We start from the raw sequence: 26,191 nt of genomic DNA, 5'->3' as shown, positions 1-26,191 counted from the left end.
AAGTATGAGAGAAGAAGCAAGGTTTCAGTAAATACATGTTACAAAATAAAATCCCCAGAACAGCACCCAACAGGGTCTTAAAAAAAAATCAGTGCTCTCAATGTTAGATTTTAATATCGAAATCTTAGTACTAAAAAAAATATCGATTCAGTACAAAAAGTCCATTTTGATTTTCACTTAAAAACAGCCTTCCCCATAATTCTCAAACAAATTAAACTGTTCAGATAAACACCTAGCTAAATCTGTGTATTAGGAAAAATAACTGGTCAATTATACTATTGAAACAAGTAGGTATATTTGCAAAATGGCCATAGCATCCCTGTACCAGCTAAGAAAGTGTCTGCGGGACATCGACAGCAAAGCATTGTACTTCTTCCTTTTCCCCTACATCCTCTTTTGCTGATAATATTGACAAGAGACCAGTATCTTGAAGTGTTGTTGCTTTTGAAGAACCCTCTCCAGGCTTCTTGTTCCAGAGGGCCTGATTTTACCGTTAGCACAGAGAGAGTGAGAAAGGGAGAGAATATTTCTGCTGTTCATGAAAGCAACTATGGAAATGGTTGTCAAAATGTAGAACAGCAGGCAGCAACATACAATTATCAAGAAAAAATACCATGCTGACTTTGTGTCATAGGCTGATTTAGTGGGATTCGAAATCAGTTACTTTCCTCATACAATTTGTAGAAGTTGTCTTGCTGTATTCATTGGATTATTAATCTTTCTAAAAAACGGATTTATTTATTTATTGCATGCTGCTCTTTCAGCTCTTTCTATTGAAGCTATGTCTTCTAATGTCATTTAAATGCATTTCTTTCAGAAGGTGAGAAACACTTTGCAGGAGTTCCATTTACTTATTTTTCTTTTTACAAATGAGACCTATGAAAACTCAACAAAGAATATTCCCCTCTTTAGAGGAGGAGGAGGGGCTGAGCTCCCCTTCCTGGAAACTATCAGGTGTGTGTACCCACATGTGTTCAAGAACCATGGAACACAATTTCTGTCCGCCTTGGGGGAGGAGACAGCAATCCACTTTATAAGGATGCCTGGCATCAGTGGCAGCAGGAAGGGGAAAACTGGACTTTGAGCACATGCACCCAATCCTTTTGGTGACAAAGGCCCTAAATAAATAAATAAATAAATAAATAAATAAATAAATAAATAAATAATAATTTGGCTGATGGATGGGCAGCATGGTTTGGCAGCAAAGGGGCAACTTCCTTTCATCACTAAAAGGCACTTGAAAGGAAGGTGGGGAAATCTGGCTGCAGGAAGACATGCCTGTTCACCTGCAGAACATAATTCATCTCTGCTCACAAATCCCAGTGGGTGGGGGCTAACATCTGCACTCTACCCCACCCTTTTCATTGTTAGGGACATTTCCTGGTGATATGAAGAAAGCATGCATGAGCAATAAATACAGTACCTGTGCTGGCTTTCAGAGAAAGGTCAGAGATGTTTGTGCTCATTTTTCTGCACAGATAGAGTGTCACTAAAAGATGGGTAGCTACCCTATCTTACCTTGCTTCTCTCCCTTCGCCCCTCACAGACTTGTGACTTTGGAAATGGGTCCATGATTTTTTATGGTACAATTTGAGCCCCCTTGGCTTAAAGCAAATCATCCCCAATAAAGCAGCGTACTCATTCACTACATATCAACTCTTTCTTATGCACCATAGCCAAATATTCTTCCTACCATTGACCTTTCTTGCAACCAAATGAGCAATTCCTCCCTTTTCCACCTTGAAAAATACCCTTCTTTGATTCATATACCCCCATTTGAAAAGCCTTGACTTATCTTTGGAATGGGGAACTAACAATGGGTTGTAAGGAATAGTATAAACATATTAGCTTCTTACTGATGTACAAATATTAAAACTAATAAAGATTCTCTCATGATTATATATTTTTAAAGAAGAAAACATACTAAACCCACACTTTTGTCCATTGTATTTCAGTAATTAAGTGGACTGTGCAGTGACAATCATTGTCACACCTAGGATGCAAGTGTGCAAAAAAAGAAAAAAGAAAGAAAGCAGCTTTGACTTACAATAGGTAGCCAAACCCAAGCTACTTCTATTATAGATCTTCATCAGATTCATTGCTTATGCTCATCTGTCCCCTTAAAACAGGGTTGCAGTCCAAAAATTGCTTTTGAAAACACCATAAATAGCAACATTAGGACACGGAGGAATAGAAAACCCCTTTGTTGTGAAGGTTCTTAGGTTGTGGGACATACACAAGATTGAGCCTTAACACAGGAGAGTAATATAGCACAGTTTTTAAGAGGCTGTATATAAGTGGTAGAGGATGAAACTGATGGTTGAAGTCTAAATAATACTACATATCTCACAACTTGTTGAAAAGCACTTTTTTCCATTGGGGGAGATTCACAGCTGCTGAATTTTCTGCAGTTAATAGAGTCCTTTGATTCACAGCAGTGCCCCTTGCACAAAAAATACTGGCCTTTGTGTATTACCAGAAACTAATTTTCTATTTGGCTGAAAAGGGAAAAATTGGGTTATTGCTTCTCCCTCCTACAGAGCTTTTCATTATGCCTGATGCACTCAACTTCTAAGCTCTTCTGAGAAAAAAAAATAACTGAAGAGGCAAGAGGTAGAAAAATGAGCTTGTTAGCACATTAGAAGTGAAGTATCTTGGTGGGCCCCAGAAATTCCCAGTGGTGTGTTAACTTATCACTCTATGCATGCTGGCACTGATAGTCTCCCAATTGAGCACTCTCTTTTCGCACCAAAGGTGCTGCCAGGAAGCAAAGGCTGAAGGCCCACAGGAGAACAGCCTGCTATCAAAACAAGCTGTTTTTAAAAGTCTGTTTGAATGGGTAAAACGCTTTATGAAAAGCAGGGTGGAGACACCTACCTACCTTTAAAATGCTCCTGTTTCAGAGGTCTCTAAATGAAACCTTTTGGGTTATATATATATATATATATATATATATATATATATATATATATATATATAGTACGTACACACAAATAGGACAGAAGTGAAGTTATTATTAATATTAGTATTATTATTATTTTTTAAATTTCTATTCTGTCCTTCACTCGGAAGACGATAGGGCGGTTTACAACGTGAAAATACAAAATGAGAACATAAAATGCATAATAAAACCAAAACTAATAACCTCCCTCCCAGAAATATATCTGAAAGGCCAATGCCCTTTCAAAGTCAATGCCTTTGATGTGATTGTGTTTGCACCTTGAGCTCCAAAGAAAGGATGTACACAGCCCCTTGGGAGTTGCTGACTATCTTCTCTTACAGAGCAAAAATGCTTTGGAAAGCTTATCTTAAGAGAAGACAAAATACAATGCTTCCTTTCTAGCATTCAGGAAAAATGGGCAAGAAATTTGCAACTTCTCCCCTCATAAGTTTCTGGGCACTCTGTTGGTCCAACAAAACCCTTGCATACTGGAAAACCTCCATTTAAGCACCCAAAACACCATGGCCTTGAAGTACATACCGGTATGAAGGTAGCCAAAGTCAATCTTATCCTTATTCCACACACTTCACATACTACAACCTGAACAACAAAGTGGGTAGCATTACAGATTCTACAAGCCATCTGTCTTGTGACCTTAAGTTCAGAGCTTGACTTCATGTGCTGCTTTGGGATGCTCTTTTAGCTTGTAGCTGGTATAGAAAGGCCTGTTTATCAGCTGATGGGGAAGAAGCATATTTTTGCTTTATAGTGTGGGGTTGCATTTAATTTAAACTACCGCATTGGTTTATTGTCTGCTACAAGCACAAGACGTGCTGAAAACACCATCTCAACAATACCACCCGTGCTATACATTTTAAAAAGCAGAAGCTGGCATATAAGGATGTCCAGGAGGAAAATAACAGAGGAATTTTCAGGAACCACTTCCAACCAGTGACATTTTCTTTTCCAAAGATTTTCCAGTTCCTGAGTATCTTCCAAAAGTGGGACTGACCCAAAATATTTTGCTGCCTGATGTGGTGAAGCAGTTACTACTCACCCCCACCTCCCCTGCATCAATGCACACAATACCCAATCAAATTACTTTGGCCCCTGAGGTAGAAAATCACCAAAGGACTCCGCTCCTTCCATAGCAGTAAAAATACAACAATAAATTAATTAAACTAACAATTTGCTGCCATTTCATGATATCCAAAATCAGGTGAGATGGTCGCCTCACTCTGACTAATAGTACGACTGGCTCTGAGTTTGGGTATAATAGCAACTTGTGAAAGAAGTAACTTGTTAAACAATGCTTGTACGGTAATAATTCACATCTCTCTTTCTATCCTCTGCTTCTTTTCCATACAAGTGATATACACCAAATTTTATTTGTTTTAGACATTTCTAAAACTCTCTTCATAAAATTAATTCAAATACAATTTAAAATCCAAAATGCAATGATAAAATATACAAGAGGAAATCTTTTGCATCCAATCAACAGGTGATATTTTTTTTTTTATTTAAAACAATACTAAATTATATATACACAGGCTGCAATCCTATACATACTCACCTCAGGATAAGTCTAATTAAATTTAATGGGACCTCTTAGTAGACACATGCATAACTGCGCTATTATACTTGAAAGCAGATGGCCTGGCTATTTCATTTTTGCTAAGTGTTTAATTATGCATTTTCAGCTTCAGGAATCCTATTGACTGAATAGATGCTGAAATAATTGCAATACTAAATTTAACAAATCAGGAAGCAAACCAAAATCCTATCCAATGTTTTTTTTAAAAAAACACAATACTTCTGTGATTGTTTTAGAAATGTAAATATTATGCACACTTACCAGGGAAGAAGCTCACTGAACTCAGTGGGCGTTACTTTTGACTAAACTTGCATACGAGTGGGCTTAAAGATAGTGCTCCTAAACGAATTTTAATTCTTGCCTCCCAGAGAAATTTGTCAGAAAATGATTCACTGTAGTGGGTAGCATTACAGTGCTAAGAACCTAAGTTTTGAGATGAATTCTTTTAAGAATAGCCTGACATCATACAACAATGACAAGTGTAGTTCTGTTTTGTTTCATCAGGCTAAATAGCTAAATCCTTCAGGCAGGGTTTGTTACCATCCACGAATGAAAGTTTTAACCCAACTGTTTCTAACCAACTCAACTGCTGGGCTGCAATCCATTCCTACAACCGTATTACTAACTTTATATTGTTTACACTGAGTCTCAATTAAGATACAAGCCTGACACCTGGTACTTCTTCATTTTAGTCCCACGGGCTGTGAGATAATTCAAAATCCATAACAGGTGCCATGGCAGTACAAATGGAGTCCCATTAATAGATGCTGGTGTCAGATAAAAATCAGAACATATTAAGACGTAGCTACTTGACACATATTTGTGAGGGGGGAGGTGGTAGTAAAAATATTCCAGTATGTTTCACAGTTCCTTTTTAAAATTAACTTCTTTTATCACAATAGGTTTTATAACCACAGAACCTAATCCCATGCCCTACATTATTATCTCTATGAACCAATTTGGGCTGCAATCTGAAATAACAAATTAGCAAGTAGTTCTATTGATTTAATTAATATGAATCACATGAGTATAAGTGATTTTAGGACTGCATCCTAAGAAAACAAAAGATGCACACAAGGTTACATAAACCATTGAAATATAAATTGAAATAGAAATTGTTTTCATTTAATAGATTTGTTAGCCACTGTAGACACTTGCAGCATCCCATAAATTAAAGGCCATGAGGTGAAGGAGATTGGCAATGCTACCAACTGAGCCTGCTTTGTCAGTAAGGACTAAAGGCAGAAGAAAAATGTGCTACCCAAGCCCAACCTGTCAAGCTAACACAAAAAGATACCATGACCAATGGTACTGAAAGCTGCTGACAGCAGAATCAAGGCTGTTCCTACCCTATAAACAGGTCAGAAACCACACTGAAATGGATCTAAAGAATCTATTTCATGACTGCCTGCACCTGACTTTGCTTAAGAATGGTACAAAAGAAACTGGACACTAAGGGTTGCAATCCAAGAAAGTCATCCTGTTCATGCAAGTACTTCCATAACAGAAGTTCCCCTCCCTCTCCTCACCCAGGCACCCCAAATCTGCTACAAAGAGTTTGGCGACGCCTCAGAAGAGATATTGGGGTGGCCATAAAGATACAATAATAAATATCAAGGGCCATAGGGCCCAATTTTGATTTCTTCAATATAGGTCCTTTTCAAAAAATACCTTTTTCAAGGCAGTAGGAACTACTCCTTCCTTCAAGGAAACAATGATATCTAAGGTCTATAGAACAGGTGTGGGGAACTGGATCCTTACCCCTGCCCCATGGGCTAAGTTTTGCAGTTGGGTGGGGCTGCCTCCCTGTCAGTCACTTAACATCAAAGTGACACCAGCTGACCCATTCCATACACATCCCTGCATTTTACAAGCCCTGACATGATGCAAAGAGTTGTGCATGAGGCTTTTCAGGTGCTGCTGGTAAACTTCCTATTATTATTATTTCCATTTCTATAGCACTTTAAATTTTAAAGGTGGAAAAAACTCAAAGCAGTTTACTACGTACATTAAACTATTAAACAAAACAACCCAGAATGAAAAATTACGGAAGAAAGTCAAATATAAAGTTTTGGCCCAGCTGCACCTGTTGAGCAGGTGAGTGTGGCTCACCCAAAACAGCCTCATGGGCCAAACTAGAAGATCTGGTGTGCCGAATTAAGCTTGGGGCTAAAGCAGGCATGGCCAAAGACAGCCCTCCAGATGTTTTGGGACTACAACTCGAATCATCCCCAGCTAACAGGACCAGTGGTTAGGGATGATGGGAACTGTAGTCCCAAAACATCTGGAGGGCCAAGTTTGGCCATGCCTGGGCTAGAGGTTTCCAACTGCTGCCATAGAAGAAGCTCAGTGACTCTTTCTTCCCCCAACTTCCCATCTGGGTGAGCTTGGCTGATTTTCCCCACAAGAGCCTAGGTAGAGCTGAAGGCTGCACTGTGAAGAGGAAACTTCTCCCATGGCTCAGACATTTGTAGGGCAGTTATTGGCCTTCACATAAGGCAGAAGTGTGCGTTTGTGTGAGTGAGAGAGCGAGTGAGAGAAGGGGAAATATGGCTTGAAGAGTTTAAAGTAGGTAAAAAATGAGGATTAAAAAGAAGACTTGAAGAGATTTTGCTTCAACTAATCCAAGCCACACAAGTATTCTATTTTATTGAATATGCACACTGACAGAAGACCTTATTTGTGGGGGGGAGGGATCAAAAATTTTACAGTGGGCAATTACTTAAGAGCTATCTGTATCTAAATGTGCAATAATTTGATTACATTTCTATTTAATATTGTAATGATCAAGAATACAAAATAGTGATTTTATTAGGAGAGAAAGCAGTAACAATGCACAGCAAACCATCATTTAGGACTGTGTCACAGTATCTATGATAAGCTGCATATTGGTTTAAACTAATGCACTATATGCCTCCAGGGAACGGCAGGTTCAGAGACTGGATTTTAACATCAGAATCTATCCATTAATCTTGACTTAAATATAATCTACCCTGCTGTAAAAGGAAGAATGGGCATTCAATGAATTACCATTATGAAATACAGCATTAATATATTTTCTCAATAATTTGAGCAGAAACTGTACTTTGACCACTGCTTACTCTTTCTAACCCTCTAAAATATGGATGACTAACCTGTGGATGTTGTTGGACTAGAGTTCCCACACCACTGGCCATGCCAATGGGCCATGAGGCTAATGGAAACTGGAGTTTAACAATATCTAGCAGGTTCCAGGTTAGCTACCCCAGTTTAAACCAAACAGATGGAGTGGATGTGAAACGTGAATATTAGCACAGACTATCCAAGCTCTGCCACTAAGCATAAAACCGTATGAATTACAGTTAAACATGAGTAAATCTATGTAGGCTTAATCAGATGATAACTTTGAACATCTGTGCTTCTCCCAAAATATGTTTAAGGATCTTGTGTGAGCCAACTCCAGAGGACCATTCCCTCTACCACAAATATTTTATTGTTTTCACTTATTTCTGCAAGAAGCAACAATCAGTATTCAACATTTTCACATGAAACTGAAGAGCTGGGAGATTAAAGACCAACGTAAGAACATAATTAATATTCTACAGCTATAGATTCAGAACTTCGCAACAGTATTTGCGTTTAACAGGTAGCACTCTATGGATCCTTCTGTAGGTAATGCAATGGCAAAACCAGAGTGTAAACATTTAAAGGTTAATCTACATTTAATTATAAGGCTATTAATGGAACTTTGCTCCACTCACAAAATCCTTATGCCCTGTGTCCTTTTATGATTATTGTAATTGGTTATTATCGTTTATGTGTGTATGTGTATGTATAAAACGATTAACATACTTTAAAAGCCTTATCAGGCAGCTGTTGAAGTATTGCGCTTTTTTTTTTTAAATTAAAAACTGGTAGCCTCTATGGAAGAACAGTGTAAATATATCAACTCGAGATATTTCCCCATCTTCCTTGGAGCACCAATTAGCAAAGCGACCCCCTTTCCCCCTCCTCCCTAAAGCTGTCAAGCTGTTCAGAATAGTTTGTAACATGACAATAGTACTATTGTGAACAGGGTCTGGGCTTCCTTCCCACAGAGAGTTAAAACGGGCAGTTCCCGTTGCCCATGATTGGTGTCCAGTGAAACAATACACAGCCAGGTTTTATCAGCTCCACGCCAAAAAAGTGAAGCCAGGGAACCCAAGCCTTCATATCATGCTGAAACATATGCCAACCCGGCTGGCCCCAAAGGTTTATCGCTGAGAATCAGGATCCATCATGTCCCCTGTGAAATTTCACCTCACATACCTTCTGTGAAATGCATGGCTTTGCTGAAAATTGAACCTTTTCACAATTAGCAAGAACAGATGGATGGATGGAAACTGTGGTTTGACAACCAGAATTAAAAGATTTTAAAAGCCCATACTGGTAATAAGTAGAACTGCTTCAAGCAAAAGGGGTGAATCTGTGACCTTTGTCCTTTTTTTAAAATATATGATTATGTTAAAAGAAATACACTTTTAAAAAACAAACATCAAGTTCTAACAGCAATATTAAAAGGCAATAACAGTATTAAAGCATCCTATATTTTGCTGAAGTTTTCATGTGAAAAGTAAAATGAGCACCAATGCACATTTTAGATTATTCAAATGCTCTTAAAATGGTGCACTAAAATGCAGCACATTCATAATACATTATTTAGAAAATGTTCTATTCTGTTTTCTCTAAGCAACACTGGGGCAAAGCAGGTGTAATGATTTCTCATACAGTCAGTATTTTCCAAATATTGTGCCATTCCACCCTCAAAAAGATTTAAAACTAATCTAGTACAACCTTCAGTCTCGCACATTTCACTTTAGAAAAACCCTTGGTAATTGTAGGGATATTTGGATGTGGTGTTTAAGAAGAATAAACATTACAAAAACATGTTGAAATAAGGTTGTTGCTTTTTACACACACACAGACACACAATGCTTAGCAATGGAGCAAAGATTGCAGATCTCTACTTTGTGAATGGCAAATTAGATGAGTACAACGAATCAATTTTACTTCATTTTTTTATTCTTTAAAATATTTTGCTTTCTCAATTGAAAAACAAACAAACAGATTTTCTGCTTGTACAGCGGGGAGCACTCTGTGATTACTTTATTTATTTCTACCTATCTAAAATGTTTCATTCTGAGCACGAGCCATGGGAGACTGGGGGGGCGGGGGGCAGCAGAGGGGAGAGAATACAAAGCATAAAACATTTACGGGGCCCTTACCCAACAGTGCAGCAAGCACACACATACGGATAATCAATGTAGAAATCCCTAAATAATTGTAACAAGGCATAGGTGGACAATCTATATGGCAAGCATTAATACAAGAGTTTAAACCAATCACAAATGTCTACTCAATCAGTAGTCTAGTGCTTAAAATCAAAGGCATTTAAAGTGATGCTTAGGAATTAGTCATTATTAAAAACAAACAAAAAACCCTGCTCTTTCAACAGGTAACTAATAAATGGCTGAGACCAAGCCTACACTACACCTAAGGACCAATTGTTAGGCAGAACACTGCCTACCCATGCTCCCTAGTGCTGTATTTTACCTCTAATTGCATGATCAAGCCAATAAATTGGTCTCGAGGGACAAAAAAAAGGACTATAAAGTACCTACCATGACAAAACTGGAGGCTGCAAGAAAATGCACTTCAGAAACAAGTAAGGCATGACAAGACAAATGAAGAAGCGGTTTCAGAGCCTGAAAGACAGTCATCAATACTGACAGATTACTGTAATTCTGGCTGTCAGGGCGATCAATTTAGGCAGCATATGCCAATCAATATACTCTTGTAATTTACTGAACAGCATTAGGTACATAGTTAGCCAAGATGTGCCCAAGATAAGTCTCATACTACTTTTAATGAGCATAAATCACACAATTTATGCTTTGGAATCTCAGAACTATTTAGTGGGTATAAAATAGCTGACAGATCTATATAATTATTGGCACAAAGTAAGTCTAAATCTTTTTAGAATTTTCATTATTCTGAGGCTTACTATGATCACCTGTGATTCTATTTTCCCAAATTATCTCTATTTCTAGGTAACTGTGAAAAAGATATTGGTTATCAGTGTTTAAAATATATGTTTACAACTGCTTCATCTGCCCATAGTATTAAAAACCCACAGTGTTTCAATATCTGTTTTATAATCATAATCAGATGTAGAAATTAAAGCAAAAGAAAAGGAATAAATTAGATGAGTCGCTCAGCAAAAGCTGCAAGTAAAAACTCTTGCATGTGACAATCAATTATCAGGATGGCCACATATTAGGTATCACATTATGTTTAAAAAGATAAAGGTAAGGACCCCTGAAAGTTAAGTCCAGTTGCGAACGACTCTGGGGTTGTGGCGCTCATCTCACTTTACTGGCTGAGGGAGCCGACGTTTGTCCAGGTCATGTGGCCAGCATGGCTAAGCCGCTTCTAGCAAAATCAGAGCAGCGCACGGAAACACCATTTACCTTTCCGCCGGAGCGATACCTATTTATCTATTTGCACTTTGACGTGTTTTTTCGAACTGCTGGGTTGGCAGGAGCAGGGACCGAGCAACGGGAGCTCACCCCGTGACAGGGATTCGAACTACTGACCTTTTGATCATTGCTTTTGTTTTTTTTACGCATTTTGTGCTCTCATTTTGTATTTTTATGTTGTGAGCCGCCTTGTGATCTTTGGATGAAGGGCGGTATACAAATTTAATAAATAAAATAAATAAAATTGTGGGGGGAAATTAGCTTATTAGCAAAATTACTTGAGTTTTAATAAGATAAATGAAGTTGAGCAGATTTACCAAACTATTTTATGTGGCATTACTAAGGCATAGACAGGTTCCTCTAAGAAGGTAGGTAGAAGGAAAAACACAACTCCACAGATAAGCAGATACATGCAGGTGTATTTTATAATGTATGTTGGTTATTTCTAAGCAACTTTCTCTTATGTTTTAGCTCAGCAAGAAGAAGAAGAAGCACATCCTGGCCTCCCTTTACCCATCTCATTCATCAACAACATGGCAGATAATGTCCTCCCATACCCATTTTCCTGGAGTCACCAAGTGAAATCCAACAGCGTTTGTGCGCGCGCAGATAAGCTTCTGCTGATGCACTAGGAATTCTTCTTCCTCTCCTGCCCTGTGCAGTCTTTTGAATGCATCTGAAATCTGCTCTGAAGATCAGGAGTTGGATGCAGATTTGGGGGAGGGGATGCTGTGGGGTCTGTGTGTGTAGATTTTTGTTTGGGGGCAAGAAGGATGATGAAGTTCCATTGTGAGAGTGGAAGTCTTCTCACTTGAGACCAGATTTCTCCCATTAATGTGAATGCAGTCTTACTGCTGTACATAGGGTGCAAGACACCTGCCTATTTTAATCAACATTTCCTTTACAAAGTATACGGTATTGGTTTTAAATGAACTGACCTCATGCTTTCATTTCAATGTATGCTGATTTGCTATTGAACACTTCCTGAACAAAATAGTACCACTGTTTCCAGACTTCTCTACAAAAAATATGCAGTCATGTTGGTGTTATAACAGCTTAACATCCCATGTGTGTCAAACAATCATGCACAGACCTCTCCTCGGTCAACAAAAGTACAGTTTAGAATTATGAGAATGAGTGTAGTCTTCCCTAGTAACCTTGTTACTCTGGCATGGGTGTGAGGAGTTTAGTGGTACATCTAAACCAGTTCACTCTTTCTTTGGTGGGTGGGAAAACACTGCAATTCCTTTTGCATCAGAGAATTAAAATGGCACAATCTTTTCCCCCAATGACAATTTGCCTAACAAAAGGAGAAGGCTATTGTTATAAAATTAGTATTACAGGACAAAATATGTCAACAGTACTTCTACTACAAACCTATCTTTAAGTACTGTTAATGCATTAATCCAGTTGAGCTCTATATTTTATTTCGACTGAATATTTTGTTACCCTTGTGCTTTTGCTTTTTGTTTTCTTCACAAATCCCCTGCACTTATTGAACTCTTCAATATCAATCATGGGGTGAAGAATAATCCTTGATGGATTTATTGAAAATAAGTCCCACTGTGTTCGTGGGGTCTACTTCCGGGTAGATGTGCACAGGATTGTAGTCTTACTTAAAAGGATACAAGTTTTGGTATAATGGAATGAGTGACTTCAGTGCTCTGCTTGCGTTTATAGCTGTTGCACGAACCATAATAGGAAGAATTTTTCCATTCACAATAGCACCATCAAACAATGGACCAAAGAATGGGACCTGAATCATGAAATTGAGAAAGCCGGCCATTAAACCATTCTTTTCTACAACAATTAGCAATCAGCATTAACAAAGGATTGCTCAGCTAGATCATTCGTCTCACCTTCAGTTAATCATAGTAGTTATTCAAAATACTCTAAGAGTTGCTGCACCTTATAAAAGTATACCGATATGATCACTTGATATTATCAGCAAGAAATAATCCTTCTCCTTATTTTGCTTTAATAACCATTTGAATAATTTACCTCATTCAGGCTTAGTTTAATGCCAAAACCAAATAATGATCACGAATGCCATGTTCTTGAAGGTCAAAGTCTGAGTGAGACTAGAGAAGGGGAACATTTGCTGAAGGGATATGATTAGTTTGAAAGAAAATTGCTAATATAAGTTTACGGCCCGATGTTCATTAGAGCAATCTTAACATACAACTAATGAGCAAGCAATCACAATCACCTGTTGGGATATAGATGCATGATGTAAAAAAAGAGTCCTGATTTAGCATGGTATGGCACACATTTATGCTGTATGCATCTGCTAAGTATATAGGTTCTGACCCAGGAATATACCCAACCAGCACTGGATTGGATCTATCCGGTCACCGAAACGATGGTAGGTGCTATCATGTTACAGCCCAAACCATTTGTTGAATACTGTGCCAAGAATCCTTCTCGTCTTTAACATTCCTGCACAAATCTCTGACATCTATGCACAGAAGCCTGGTTTAGACATACATTTCTCAGCTGGCTAAACAATAGTGTAGCAGCAAGGAGTGAGCATTTGGGCACCGTGCTCTCCTTTTACTTCTTCCCCTGCCTCCTCCTTTCATCGGTGCACTGGTCCTGGTTAGTTTAAACTAAAGTCTCCCATGATGTCTGAAATGGGAAACTCTAATTGTAAATTTACTAACCAGGACCTTAAAGCACTATTTGAATGCAGTTCCCCTTTCTACTTCTTACACAGGCCTAACACACCGCTCGCTATATACTAAATGGCGTAGTACATAATTCTAGAAGCTACTATCCCCTTGGGTTATAGCCATTTGGCTCTGCTGAGACACCAGCTCCTTTGGGCTTCTCCTCCATGAACTGTTTCCATCTAAGTTGATAATTTTGTAACACTAACAACTAGGGCAAGAAATTGCTTATTTTCCTTTTCTCTCCCCATCTCCTTTTCCTCTTTTGCCATTTTTAAAAATATTGTAAAAGTCTAGGCACTGCCTTGTTTGTTTTTGCTCTTATATAAACCACTCAAGAGATTATCCTGAAGAGCAGGGTAAAACTACATTGAATAATAAAAAAAAGCTTACTTCTGGTTTTTTCATAATCTGGATACTGAACATATAATTCTTCATTGGATATATAACAATGAGCACATCTCCGAACTCAGTAGGAATTATTCCTCTTCTGTAATCTCGCGTATGTTCTGACCAGACAATGTGAACTTCATCATTTCCTAAATGTCTTAGCTGAAACAAGAAAAGTAATAAACTCATAAATACAGAATACTTTAGGTGGTAAATTATATTGCAAAAGTATGTAAGAATCTGAAAAATCACTAAACTAAGAGTATGGAACCCATTTTAGATTGAAATCAGACTCATTTTAAAACTGGAACAAAAAACTATTTCAAGATGAGGAGAGACCTTTAAAAATCAGACGTGTCAGTTTTAAACAATCTAGTTGCTCACAAGTTCTTCAGCTAAATATCTCATTCATTCAGTTTAATTTGTCAGCTTTCACTGTTTACCTATCATGAACTAATGGAGAAAATACTTCTCATAGACAAAACCTTTGAACCTTAACTCTAGCAGTGAAATCCTACACATATTTACTAATAATTTACTAATAAGGAAACCACATTCTCTCATCAATGGGATATTCTCCAAAGTAAGGATTCCAGCCTAGAGCAGTTTGCATTAAATATTGTATTTTAGAATGTTGCCGTTTAATTGATTTCACACTCACAAGAATCATAACTGATTGTCACCTATTCTAAGAAAGTCTCCAGCGCATACAATTGATTTCCTAAGGTCCTCTAATGACTGACATAAGACAGTTTCTTGCCTTAACAATTACAAAACTTTGCAAGAGTTATTAGGTTTGTTATGAGCATTCTTATCCAAAATATGGAAGTGAAACAATTTTGAATAACAATGATTTGTGAGTTGAACTTTGCTTCTAAGAATTAAAATTTTACTAGTCTCTCTCCCTCTCACGCATAACGTGTGTGTGTGTGTGCGTGTGTGTGTGTGATCTCATGAAACCAAATGTTGGAACATTCAGGTTACACAAAAGAAAGTACCTTTTCACAAACAGCATAGTTGGAATTGATCCTTGCCAGCTGCATTCAATGTAGAATTTGCATGTTTATATAATAGGGGATGAGCCCCACTTGTACCGCTCAGCAACTCTGCCTACCCGCCAACGCCTCCCTTTACACCAGGGGTCAGCAACCTTTTTCAGCCGTGGGCCGGTCCACCGTCCCTCAGACCATGTGGTGGGCCGGACTATATTGTGTGTCTGTGTGTGTGGGGGGAATGAACGAATTCCTATGCCCCACAAAAAACCCAGAGACACATTTTAAATAAAAGGACACATTCTACTCATGTAAAAACATGCTGATCCCTGGACTGTCCGTGGGCCGGATTGAAAAGGCGATTGGGCTGCATCCGGCCCATGGGCCTAAGGTTGCCTACCCCTGCTTTACACCTTGCCCAATCCTTTCTCGTGTTATAACTCGCTCGCTCGCACAACCCTTAAACTTTCTCTCCTTCATTCCCCTCCACAACTAGTGACGAGGATGACAGTGCTGGCAGTGTGGGGAAGATGCGGGTGAAAGGAAGACACGTGGAGGCAGCGATAGGGAGAGAGCATGACTGGTGCTCTGGGAAAGAAACAAAGAAAAGCTGCATTCTAAAAAGCAACCTCTTTTCTCTCTGCCTCTTATCAGCAGCCGACTCCTTCACCCTCTGGCCTGACCACCCTCTGGCTGGTGCTGGCAGGGGGAGCAGAGGAAGAACCTGTCTCCCCTTCATTCTCTCCCCCCCCCCCCCCCCGCTGGTGGCAACAGGGTGAACAGCAGCACAGAAGAGCAGGATGTTTGCTGGGGAATTGCCCTGGACTGTCTTGGCTGTTCCATTGGGATCCTGGTGCTGGGGGTAGGGAGATTTAACCCTTTGACCTTCCTGTGCTCCTGATCTCAGTCGAGCCCCCTTTACCCGCTATTTGCATTAGAAAAAAAAAGCCTTCCACTGGAATTTTCCCGATGCAAATATCAGGCACAGGTTCCCTATATGGACTGGGACTGCAGGGAGGAACAAATGCTAAAAGCCCCCTTACCCTGGGTTCCAAGGTAAGATTTAAGGTAGCAAATGGAATTTTATCAGCCCAGGCCAAAGGGTACCTCCAGAAACTTAAGAGGAAGAGAAGGAAACAATTGTGGAACTTTCTGCCCCAGGAGGTTCACCAGTTGCCCTATTTACTAGTTTTCAGAAAGCAGGTTTTATTTCACTTTGTTTTTATATGATGCTGGTGGATGTTTCAATCTGCAGTTATTTAGTCTAAATCTGACTTGTATGATACACAAGTTTTTGTGTAGCTGTTGTCACATTACTAAGTTTTTGTTTTTATTCTGTGGCAATTTTATTGATTCTGTAAAATCAACAACACTTAATAGCAACATCAGCAACAAGAAACAAAAACACAAGCATCTTACAAGATGTTCAGATGTTGAAATACTCAGTGTTTGGGGAAGATTGTTGAATTTGTTGTATTTGTCTTCTGGACTGCGGCTGGGTACTATCTAATTGTGGTTGTAGTCAATGCCTCTTTGCCCTGACTAAGTACAATTTGGCAACAAAACAGGGCTGCCTCTGCCACCACCACTACTACTTTTCTTTTATAACTTCTCTTTTCACCATTCATAGTTCTTTCTGCAGGAAGGGTTGCTACCATAATGTCCAGTGTCTGTGACTATTGTAGGTAGAATGGTAATATACAACAATGAAGATTAGTTTAACTATTTCTTCTGCTACAGCACAGGGTTACAATTTCTACTCCATCACTGAACAAACCAACAAATTGGAAAAGCAGAGATATCTGAAATTTCATTTTAAAAAATCGAAATACTTTAAAACATTCTTACTTTATAGCCATCACCATGTGTCAGCTTTCCTAATAAGTTTATGTTAACTGAATACAAAAGAAATGTGAAATAAATATAACCAGAAGGGACGATCAAATCTAATTTGATACATTAATGTCATATGCTGTACATGTTACAATACCAGCCAGAGTTAATACTAAGCTGCAGGCTATACTGAGATTTCCAAATGGCAGATTGTTCTAAGTGATACGAAGTATAATTGAAGTAATAAACGATAGTAAAAGCAAAGAACACTGGCAGGAAGAATTCAAGTATTTACTTAAAAAAATTAAACAAGTTAGTTTTGGAAAGAGAAGACAACTGAAATAATGCAGGGCTCAATTTACAGAAAGTTCCTTTTATTTATCTATTGCATTAACCCTTGAACTCTTGCCAGAATTACCAGTAATGTGTAGAACCTACTGATCTAAAGAACGGATGAGAAAAGACATTACAACTTCCTGAAGGCCCTGAACTAGCTAAGGGTTTTGCTTTTGTAATTCCAGTTCTGACTTCAGGAAGCCTTTCCCGTGCTAAATTGCCAATCTCCTTTTAATACCAGGGTAAAAGGTAAAGGTAAAGGACCCCTGGCAGTTAAGTCCAGTCGTGAACGACTATGGGGTTGCAGCGCTCATCTTGCTTTACTGGCCAAGGGAGCCGACGTTTGTCTGCAGGCAGTTTTTACGGGTCATGCGGCCAGCATGACTAAGCCACTTCTGGCGAAACCAGAGCAGCACACGAAAACGCCGTTTACCTTCCCGCCGGAGCGTTACCTATTTATCTACTTGCACTTTGACATGCTCAGATATGCAAGGCATGTAGTTTACTTCTAAAGATAAAATCGCTTATACTCAAGGGTGGTATTCATTTAAGTTTTACTCGTAAGAGGCCCATTAAAATCAATGAATAAGGTTCATTAATTTCACTGGGTCTACTCTTAAAAAAACTTAGTTGAGTACCATCCCAAGTGTGCATGATTTGAACCAGAGGTCCTGATTCTCCACTCAAGGTGTGTGCAGACTGATTGTGAATATTCAGCAACTAGGGAAGCAATTTTTTACATGAATGATTCTGTCTTCACTTGTACCCTGTTATTCAAATCTGATAACTAGGCTGTCTAGAATTCAGCCCCATCGAGTCTCTAAAACCTGAAATGTACATTCAATCACAGAGTCCTCTTAAGAGTCACCATTTGACTGTACCTGAGTAAGTTTTATCCATGCACCTTGGAAACAAGATATTGCTTATGCAGCTTCACTAGCTCCTTGTCTTTAGCTGTGTGAGCAGTGAAAAAGGCTCCAGCTTCAGAAATGAAGCTATGCTTTCATAACCTTGTGTAAGGAATTTGGAGTGGATGATGCAGTGTATAGAAAAGATTACGGGCTTGGATGGCTAGGCAGCAAACACACCCATGCTCCTAAATTGCAGCTGATATGACTGAGATGGATAGTCTTACGGTTTTTGGCTGCCTCGTGTGGTGAGCCACTAAACCACAGGTTGGAGCATCTACATGGGCAGTGAACTATAGAACTAGTTTGCCTACCTAGTATGGCCACTGGATCCTCATGGACAAGAAAGCAGGAAAGATGTTTCCTGCTCCAGTTAAACCTTGCAGAAATAACAATGTATTTGATGGGTTTCTGTATTCTTTGGTTGTTTTTTTGATCCTGTCTTGTTCTTTGAGTCTTATCTTCTGGCTTCAACATTTAACTGTGAATTCCTTTCTCCTGGTTCATGACTCTGAGATGAGTCATGAACCACTACTTATGGCTCAGCCTTGACACAATAATTTTCACAGGAGAGTATCATATATGAGATGATATACGAAAACCCGGCCTGTGGTGTTAGATCTGTGATGGCTGTTCCACAGAATGAAAGGAAGGGGAGAAAGACAATTCCATCCTTATTCAAAGATGAAGCTCACTAGAAACTACTTTATTATTACTATTTTAAGGAAAAGTTTGACTGAAAATGTTTCAAAAGAACAAATATGGAAGCAAGAATGCTTCTATATCTATGTTATTTCTTAAAAATAAGGACTGATTTTGCAGGCAGAAAAAAATATAAGAGCATAACCTAGAGTGCACTGAAATCAATGTTATACTGAAATTAATAGAACTTATGCCTTGGATTAAGTCCCATTTATTTCATGAAGAATTAAGTTTCACCCCCAGTTCAGAATTGCTAGCTACAAGTAGAAGCTGTGACCTACACACAGTCATAGGCCACTGTCTACAACTTAGCTCCAAAATGTGGAAAATAACCTACATGAACATCTAGTACATGGGGAAAAGGGGCCAAAAGTAAAAGCTTGGCTTCATTTATGGTAGCCCATTCATGAAGTGTTGCACAACAGAAGCTGCACAGGACTGGTTTGGATTATAAGAAAGAGCCACAGTGAGCCTCAGGCTTGTATGCTTCCTCCTCCTCTGGCACAACAGTTTGAAAGAGTTTGTAAGTTTTCTCCTCAGTGTTAGACTGACCCTTGACAAACTGGTTAAACTTAACTATGATTAGTTGAAACAAGCCAGATTCAAGCCATTGTTCCAACTAACCAGAGTGAAGGTTGATCACAGCTTAGGGTTTGGATGACATGTTGAACAGAGGTCATTTTGAAACACAGAAATGTAAAATCATCTAATGGCTATGCCAGAGGAAGATGGTGCAAACATACAGCAAACTGAGGCTTGTTCTTGTAAGGTTAAACCATGGTTTACTGTTTCATATCTTAATGCCAACCAAGGCCTGAATGTACTTTATGAAGTGTTGCCTAGATTGGAGAAGGTCATTTTGAACAGTTTAAAAAAAATATTTCAGGATACCAATGAAAATTTTTAAAGAACGAAGTCTATAAAAAATAATAATACAGAAAATTATTTACAAGATGAACATAAAATGAAGAGTCATCAATAATTGAAGCTAGCCAGAGGCATAGCTATTTCTCTACACTAACTGTTGACGATCTAATTCAATTACAAGTATTAAACTCCACGCTGAGGTCAACTGGCCTCACTTCCTCCAATATTACACTTCAACCAGCGCCCATTAATGTGTCTGCTGAATGGATTAGCACATCTGAAGATATATGTACAGAATAGAGGGGGCACAGTTTAATGATAGCCAATTGTTCATTTGTAATAGGGCAAATGTTCAAGGTCTCAACTTATTACCACTAATGTGGAATTTATTAAATTTAAACAAGAAAAAAAATACCAATGGTGCAGAGCAGTTTATTCTTAGGGGGTTTGAAGATAGCTGGTACTTGCTGATCATAGAGGTTGGATGCAAAGACATTTAATTATTGCATACCTATATATTTAAATGTTTCACGTTACACATTAGATGTTAAGGATGAAGGATGCTTCCTCTGGCTACTCTGTGGGACATCAATTTCTAAATATCCTGGATTTTCCAGTTTTATGATACCTTGGAGGTCGATAAAGAAATGGGTGGATAGTCTGGAAACAGTTCTCTTTCATACCTTTAAACATATGTTGCTTCAAGCAAGTTATACTGACCAACTTAGCATATGACCCCCTCAGCTGACAGGTATAATTAACTTGTTGAATCCTATCCATGATCAACATAGGGGATTGCAATTATTCCTCATGAAAATTCAATTCAGAATGGGGGGGGGGTTAATGTTTCTGCTTGTTATTATGCTATGTATCTCTGTATTTTTATACTGCAAACTGCCCCATGATCCTCGGATGAAGGGAGGTCTAGTACATTTCTATACCACCCTTCATCTGAGGATCACATGGTGGTTTACAGAATAAAAACTGTGTGTATGATAAAGTCTGAGTTGATTAAGACCCAACCTTGTCCTTTGTACATATTCCCTATCACTACGACAAATAGCTGAGCGAAATCTTTAGATGGGCCCCAATAGATCACTGAGATGGTTGAACTTAACTGTAGCCCTATCCTAGACTCTCATGAATTGAGGAGTAGGGCTGTGCTTGCAGGACATTCCCCCTCTTTTGCATTGCTATCATTCAGCACTGCCACCCTCCATATATTGGGGGTGGGATCTGAAGAAGAAAGCCTGCTCTGCAGCACATGTGTAGACTCTCCTATGTGATTTAGAACTCTAAGTCATTGTGGTGGCAAATAGGGCAGGAAACAATATTCATACCACCCTTCTTTCGTCTTCCAATATATGTGGAAGTCTTACACTGCTAAGAGCAGCAGTGTGTGTGTGTGTGTGTGTGTGTGTGTGTGTGTGTGTGTGTGTGTGTATCTTACATATATCTTACACATATCTCTCTCACACACATTAGGAATTCATGTGTGAAAGAATAAATTCATGTATGCATGCTCAGGGTAGAAAGAAAGGACATCCTTTCAGTGTAATAGCTACAATGCACTACAGGGGCCTCTCTTATTGAAATGATCAGCTGAAACATGTAGGATCTTTGTACCAAAGCTCCTTTATGATAGGAAGCATCCTTTAAATTTATATCAGACTAGTATACTTCTTATCTAGAAGCACCAAGATACTGTATTGACTGTGATGAAATGTGACAGAATTGATTTGCCAACAGGTATGAACAGCCAAAAGGGCAGTAGGATCTCGAACCCTTGAAGAAATTATTTGTTCTTTATTCCCTGGTCTTATTATCAACCTAAAGAATAAGGTAATTTCAAAACACCTACCTTTTTTGTTAAGGAGTCATCTGAATCAGAAGGCATTCTAGTTGATACATGAAACATTACTTCTACAGTAGAGGTAGCAAAATATGGAGTGGTCAATCCAGTGCTTTTGTTTTTTTGCAACCCTCCCATAAAACCACAATGGTTTGTGAGGTTCACCTAAAAAGCACAGAAATCACCATCACATTAGAAAAAGCTTAATATCATGTCCCACACGTGCCTCTCAGAAAAGCATATAAAGCACTCAGATGTGAACTGATCCATTGTTACCACTTTACTGAGTTGAAGTACCAAAGGATCCTAATTAACCAGAAATAAATAGAAAGCCAACCAACTCTATACAAGCACAAGAGCACCCCAACATACTTGACACATTAGTACTTTCAATTTCAGAGCCTAGAGGAAAGAGGTTTTAGGAAGGAGGATGGCAAAGTTGTGGAAACACTATTCTATGGCATGTTTTAAATGTGAATTCTATGGTGCCAAATGATTATTCCTATTTGCACCATTAACACATGTATAGAGACAGAAAATAGATGGCATGAGGCCTGCCTGATGGTTTAATATATCCCATTTGGCAAGAAGACAAGACCTAAGAGGCCAATGAAAGGATCACCTCCATGTGCCCGCAACAGGGCATGCCGTCACCTCATTCCGAAGGAAAAAGAATATATCTTATTTTAATACTGAACATATACACAGAAAAAGAAGAAATGGGAAGAAGAAATCCTTGGGAGCCATTGACTAGAACTGAACCTAATATTTGTTCAGCAGGCATGCTACTAGTTGAAGACTTGCCGTGTAATTTTTAAGGTTCTGTTGGTGGACTCTTTACAAGGCACCAAATGCAAATTGCATGCCTGGGTAAGGGACCTTGATTTCCCCCAGCATGCACTGACATAGCACTCTTGGTCAGGCCCAAACACTTAATGTAGATTACTACACTATATGGTGCAGATACACATTTGTGTGTCAACCTGTGTAGATGGGATCTGTGTGGGATGCAGATGTGGTTTGCCACAAAGAGCAGGGGACACTTCTTGGACACTCAGGCAGCTCTTGCGTGGCCACTGCAGAGTGTTTTTGCATCATTGATTTGTTTACTCTTTTTCTCTCTCCTAAGGCATGTTCCTAGCCATGCTCCTGATTACAGAGTCTGTATAATTCTGGCAAACCTTCAAATACACAATCACCCTGTATCTAGTTCTTCCAGGATTCATTTGGCCAGTAAATAAGGTTTCAGTTTAACTATCTGAGAACTTGGATGATTAAAACTATTAAGCTTTGAGGAACTTGAAAGAAACAAGGGGGGGGGGGTAGGGGACGGGACATGACACTGTAACCCTAGAGTACTGAAGAGGACTTTCCTCTGGTCTAATCTCCTCTGCAGTTAATTCCATCGCCACATCAACATACACTCAATTAAGTGTTCTAATGGCTGCGTTCAACTCTCTGGCTGTTGCCCTGCTGGTTCTTTCGTTCATGGCATGCAGTGTGCTACCTCAGGTTGCACTAGCACTTCTAGGTGCCAGAGATCCCAGCTGGAGGATAGCTACCCTTCAGCTATCCTCTTGTTACCCTATCTAGGGATAATGGTAAGATAGAGCAGATTTTCTTCCTACAATTACATGATGTTTTGGTCCTAGATTCTGAACAATCAGGACCAGTAAGCCAATCAGATACTATCTTCCCACCACTGGACATGAACTGGCAGATTTCACAGACACAATTGCTGGAAGTTACAGCATATTTCTGAGAGATTGTTAGAATGTTTGTGAAACCAACTTCCTCCTATCCCCAATTTCTCATATCCCACCATCCAATCAATAATTTTAAGGGGAAAGTGATCTGGGGAAGACTATGCATTCTTCCTTTTATATCACTTGGAGAGTCCTAATGGAGGGGGGGGGGAATCCCACTTGGATAGCAACTGGCTGGTATCCTCGACTTTCCATTCTCCTGAAAGCTCTATAAACAACTTGTGAACCAGGCAGAATATCAACTCCTGGACAAATGTTCTAGCCTGCAGGCCACAAGAGTTCTTTCTCACCAGTCTTCGGATGAATTCCTCAGTTGGTACTATTACAATGGTAACATACAGTCAACCTGAATTAATACAAAGAACAATAAAAAAGGTACCTCCCAACCAAGGCCTGCTACAAAATCCTCATAGGCTTGGCTTCCTCCAGTATTAGTAAGGATGGAGTGTTTATCCTCTTGTCCCTCAGCAACATAAAATACTGCAATTTTGTGCGTCTCTCGGCTGTAAGACACAGGACTGCAATTACATAAGAATGCACTCTGAAGTCACTAAAAGGGGGCGATAACTGCGAAAAAAGCAGTGCTAGTAAGTCTTAAATGCTTTTTCTTCTAATATTTTTACACATCACTTCCTTTTTTCATTGAAGGTAGGTATGCTTATTAGATAGGTTTCCTGTAAATGCCTGCCTATATACAGCAAGCCTGCAACTTACAACGTGGTTACGTTCCAGGGATCACACCTAATGCCAAAATTGTGTATAATCAAAACACACTGGATTCAATGGTGGGTGGGACTGTTAAAGTCTTTCCCCCTGGGTGCATGCCCCCTTTCAATTTTTTTGCCAAGTTCATAAAACTGAACACTCATGTTAAATGTACTGTATTTTTCCGTGTATAAGAAGATGTTTTTTGCTTTAAAAAAAAAGAGGCAAAAATTGGGTGTCGTCTTATACATGAATGCAGAAGGGGGATGTGTGATTAATGGCAGCAGCAAGCAGGAGATTAGCAGCGGCGATTGGACGGGTGATTGGTGGCTGCAGCAAGGCCTGCTGATGATTGGCTGTGGCAAATGGGTAGGCGATTGGCGGCTGTGGCGAGGTGTGAGATCAGCAGTGGTTGTGGCAATAATTGGCAGTGGTGGGCAGGTGGGTGAGTGATTGGTGGAAGTGACCTCCCCCCCCCCAAGCTAAACAACTTAATTTCTAAATTTTGAGTTAAAAAAATAGGGGTCATCTTATACCCGTACATGTGGGCGTCTTATACACGGAAAAATACGGTACTTAAGTTCATGTCTCAGAATAATGGTTCATATGCAGTTGCAATAGACAAATTAGAGGGTAACAGAGGTGTAAGGAAAATGCTGAGAAAGTTAAGAACTCTCTGAATTTACTCTTACCCAGGTTTCCTCAAACTCGGCCTTCCAGATGTTTTTGGCCTACAACTCCCATTATCCCTAGCTAGCAGGACCAGTGGTCAGGAATGATGGGAATTGTAGTCTCAAAACATCTGGAGGGCCGAGTTTGAGGAATCTAGTTGGCAGATATGAACACACAGATTTCAAAAGCAATTCCCCATGCATAGTAATTATCATTGAAGATATGAGTAGCCAATATGCTGAAATGCTACCTGTTTTGTTTATTGGTAAATTGTTCAATAAAAGTAGACTCTTAAAATAAAATAAAAACCTTTAGTACTCCTTAATTTGAGCAACTGCTCTCCAAAGGAATTATTCAGTCCTGAGGGAAATAGTTCTTCCATCGCTTCTTGGAATACTTCACCTGCAGTCAGCTCCATTCCCTTTAGAGCAATGATGACTTAAGCAATGACTTTATTCCACAGCTAAGAAATTAACTACTTTTAACTCTTTTTACAGCTATATGGCTTAGACCACCAATAAACTGAATTGAATTAAAATTAACTACAGTGCTAGAGGCATTGGCACCTCAATCCTAAAGACAATTGTTTAACAGTAAATCCTGATTTAAATGGAAATTGATAGACTTCGCACCCTGATCACAAACACCATTTCTTGAAACACATTTCTTGAAACTACAAAAGCATTTTCAACAATGAGATGATTTAACACAGATTAAAAAGAGTTCATAGCAGGTAACTTGCCATTGTCTTGAATCCAAATTTCTAAGTTCTCGAAGCAGCTTTTCATTTTTTTTCAGAAGATGAAAGCTTCTCCTAGATAAGGAAATATAACAAATGTTTTCATTGCCTGTGCAATGACAGATATAGGACAGCACAAGGCATTTTCAATTCCATTCATGCAATCTCCTATGGTTTTCTTGCCTTTTGTAAGACATTTTCCATATCAAAGATGAATAGATCTTTTAAAAATAATATATACATATAGTTATTTTTTTATCCCAGGTGGTCTTCTGCATCCTTGTTAGTGACTTGAACATAATCCCCACTTCATTCCCCTTCTTCCCATTTAATCTGGAGGGCTGAACAGGACTCCCTTTGGAGCACATAAAACCTGCTCTTTAGTAGGCCAGGCGATAACTGCTTAGTGATAAAAAGGTACTTCCATGCCAGCCAAAAAACACAACAAAAAACACTGAACTGTAGGCTGCAATATAACAGAGTAAGCAAAGCCGAGAGGTTCCCCCAGATTAGCTATAGAATTTTAAAAGCCTAATGATGTTACTGTAAAATAGCTATCTTCCACTTACTATTTGTACTTCTGGCACTGCTCATAAAACCTGTGAGCGGAGGACTCCTAAGAACAGTGCCAACAAAAGAGAATAGTCTGCTTTGACAAAAATAACATGTCAAGGAAAAGGAAAAGAAAGCGGTGGATCTGCTGCAGAAATTTTAGCTCACTCTCTCAT

At 39.0% G+C, this 26,191-nt stretch overlaps 1 protein-coding gene across 11 annotated transcripts in view; it reads right to left on the bottom strand.

The window, feature by feature from the left end:
* Nucleotides 1-26,191, bottom strand: part of RALGAPA1 (Ral GTPase activating protein catalytic subunit alpha 1) — a 135,882-nt gene that overhangs the window by 13,796 nt on the left and 95,895 nt on the right. For 7 of the 11 annotated variants that reach the window (XR_009557376.1, XM_035109230.2, XM_060272887.1 and 4 more), the window contains 5 exons: nucleotides 25,467-25,538; nucleotides 23,727-23,865; nucleotides 21,591-21,746; nucleotides 14,095-14,253; nucleotides 12,661-12,788 (listed from right to left, as the gene is read on the bottom strand). Coding sequence is in view for 10 of the 11 variants with exons in the window: in XM_035109230.2 (XP_034965121.1) it covers nucleotides 12,661-12,788; nucleotides 14,095-14,253; nucleotides 21,591-21,746; nucleotides 23,727-23,865; nucleotides 25,467-25,538 (654 nt within the window). In the remaining variant the exon portion in view is untranslated. The remainder of the gene's footprint in view (nucleotides 1-12,660; nucleotides 12,789-14,094; nucleotides 14,254-21,590; nucleotides 21,747-23,726; nucleotides 23,866-25,466; nucleotides 25,539-26,191) is intronic. The other 4 variants (XM_035109240.2, XM_035109276.2, XM_035109302.2 and 1 more) reach the window with 1 other exon arrangement.

The sequence above is a fragment of the Zootoca vivipara genome, chromosome 1, assembly GCF_963506605.1.
Source record: "Zootoca vivipara chromosome 1, rZooViv1.1, whole genome shotgun sequence".
Classification (NCBI taxonomy): domain Eukaryota; kingdom Metazoa; phylum Chordata; class Lepidosauria; order Squamata; family Lacertidae; genus Zootoca; species Zootoca vivipara.
Note: the sequence above shows the minus strand (reverse complement) of the source record. Positions and strands in the feature narration are given on the sequence as shown.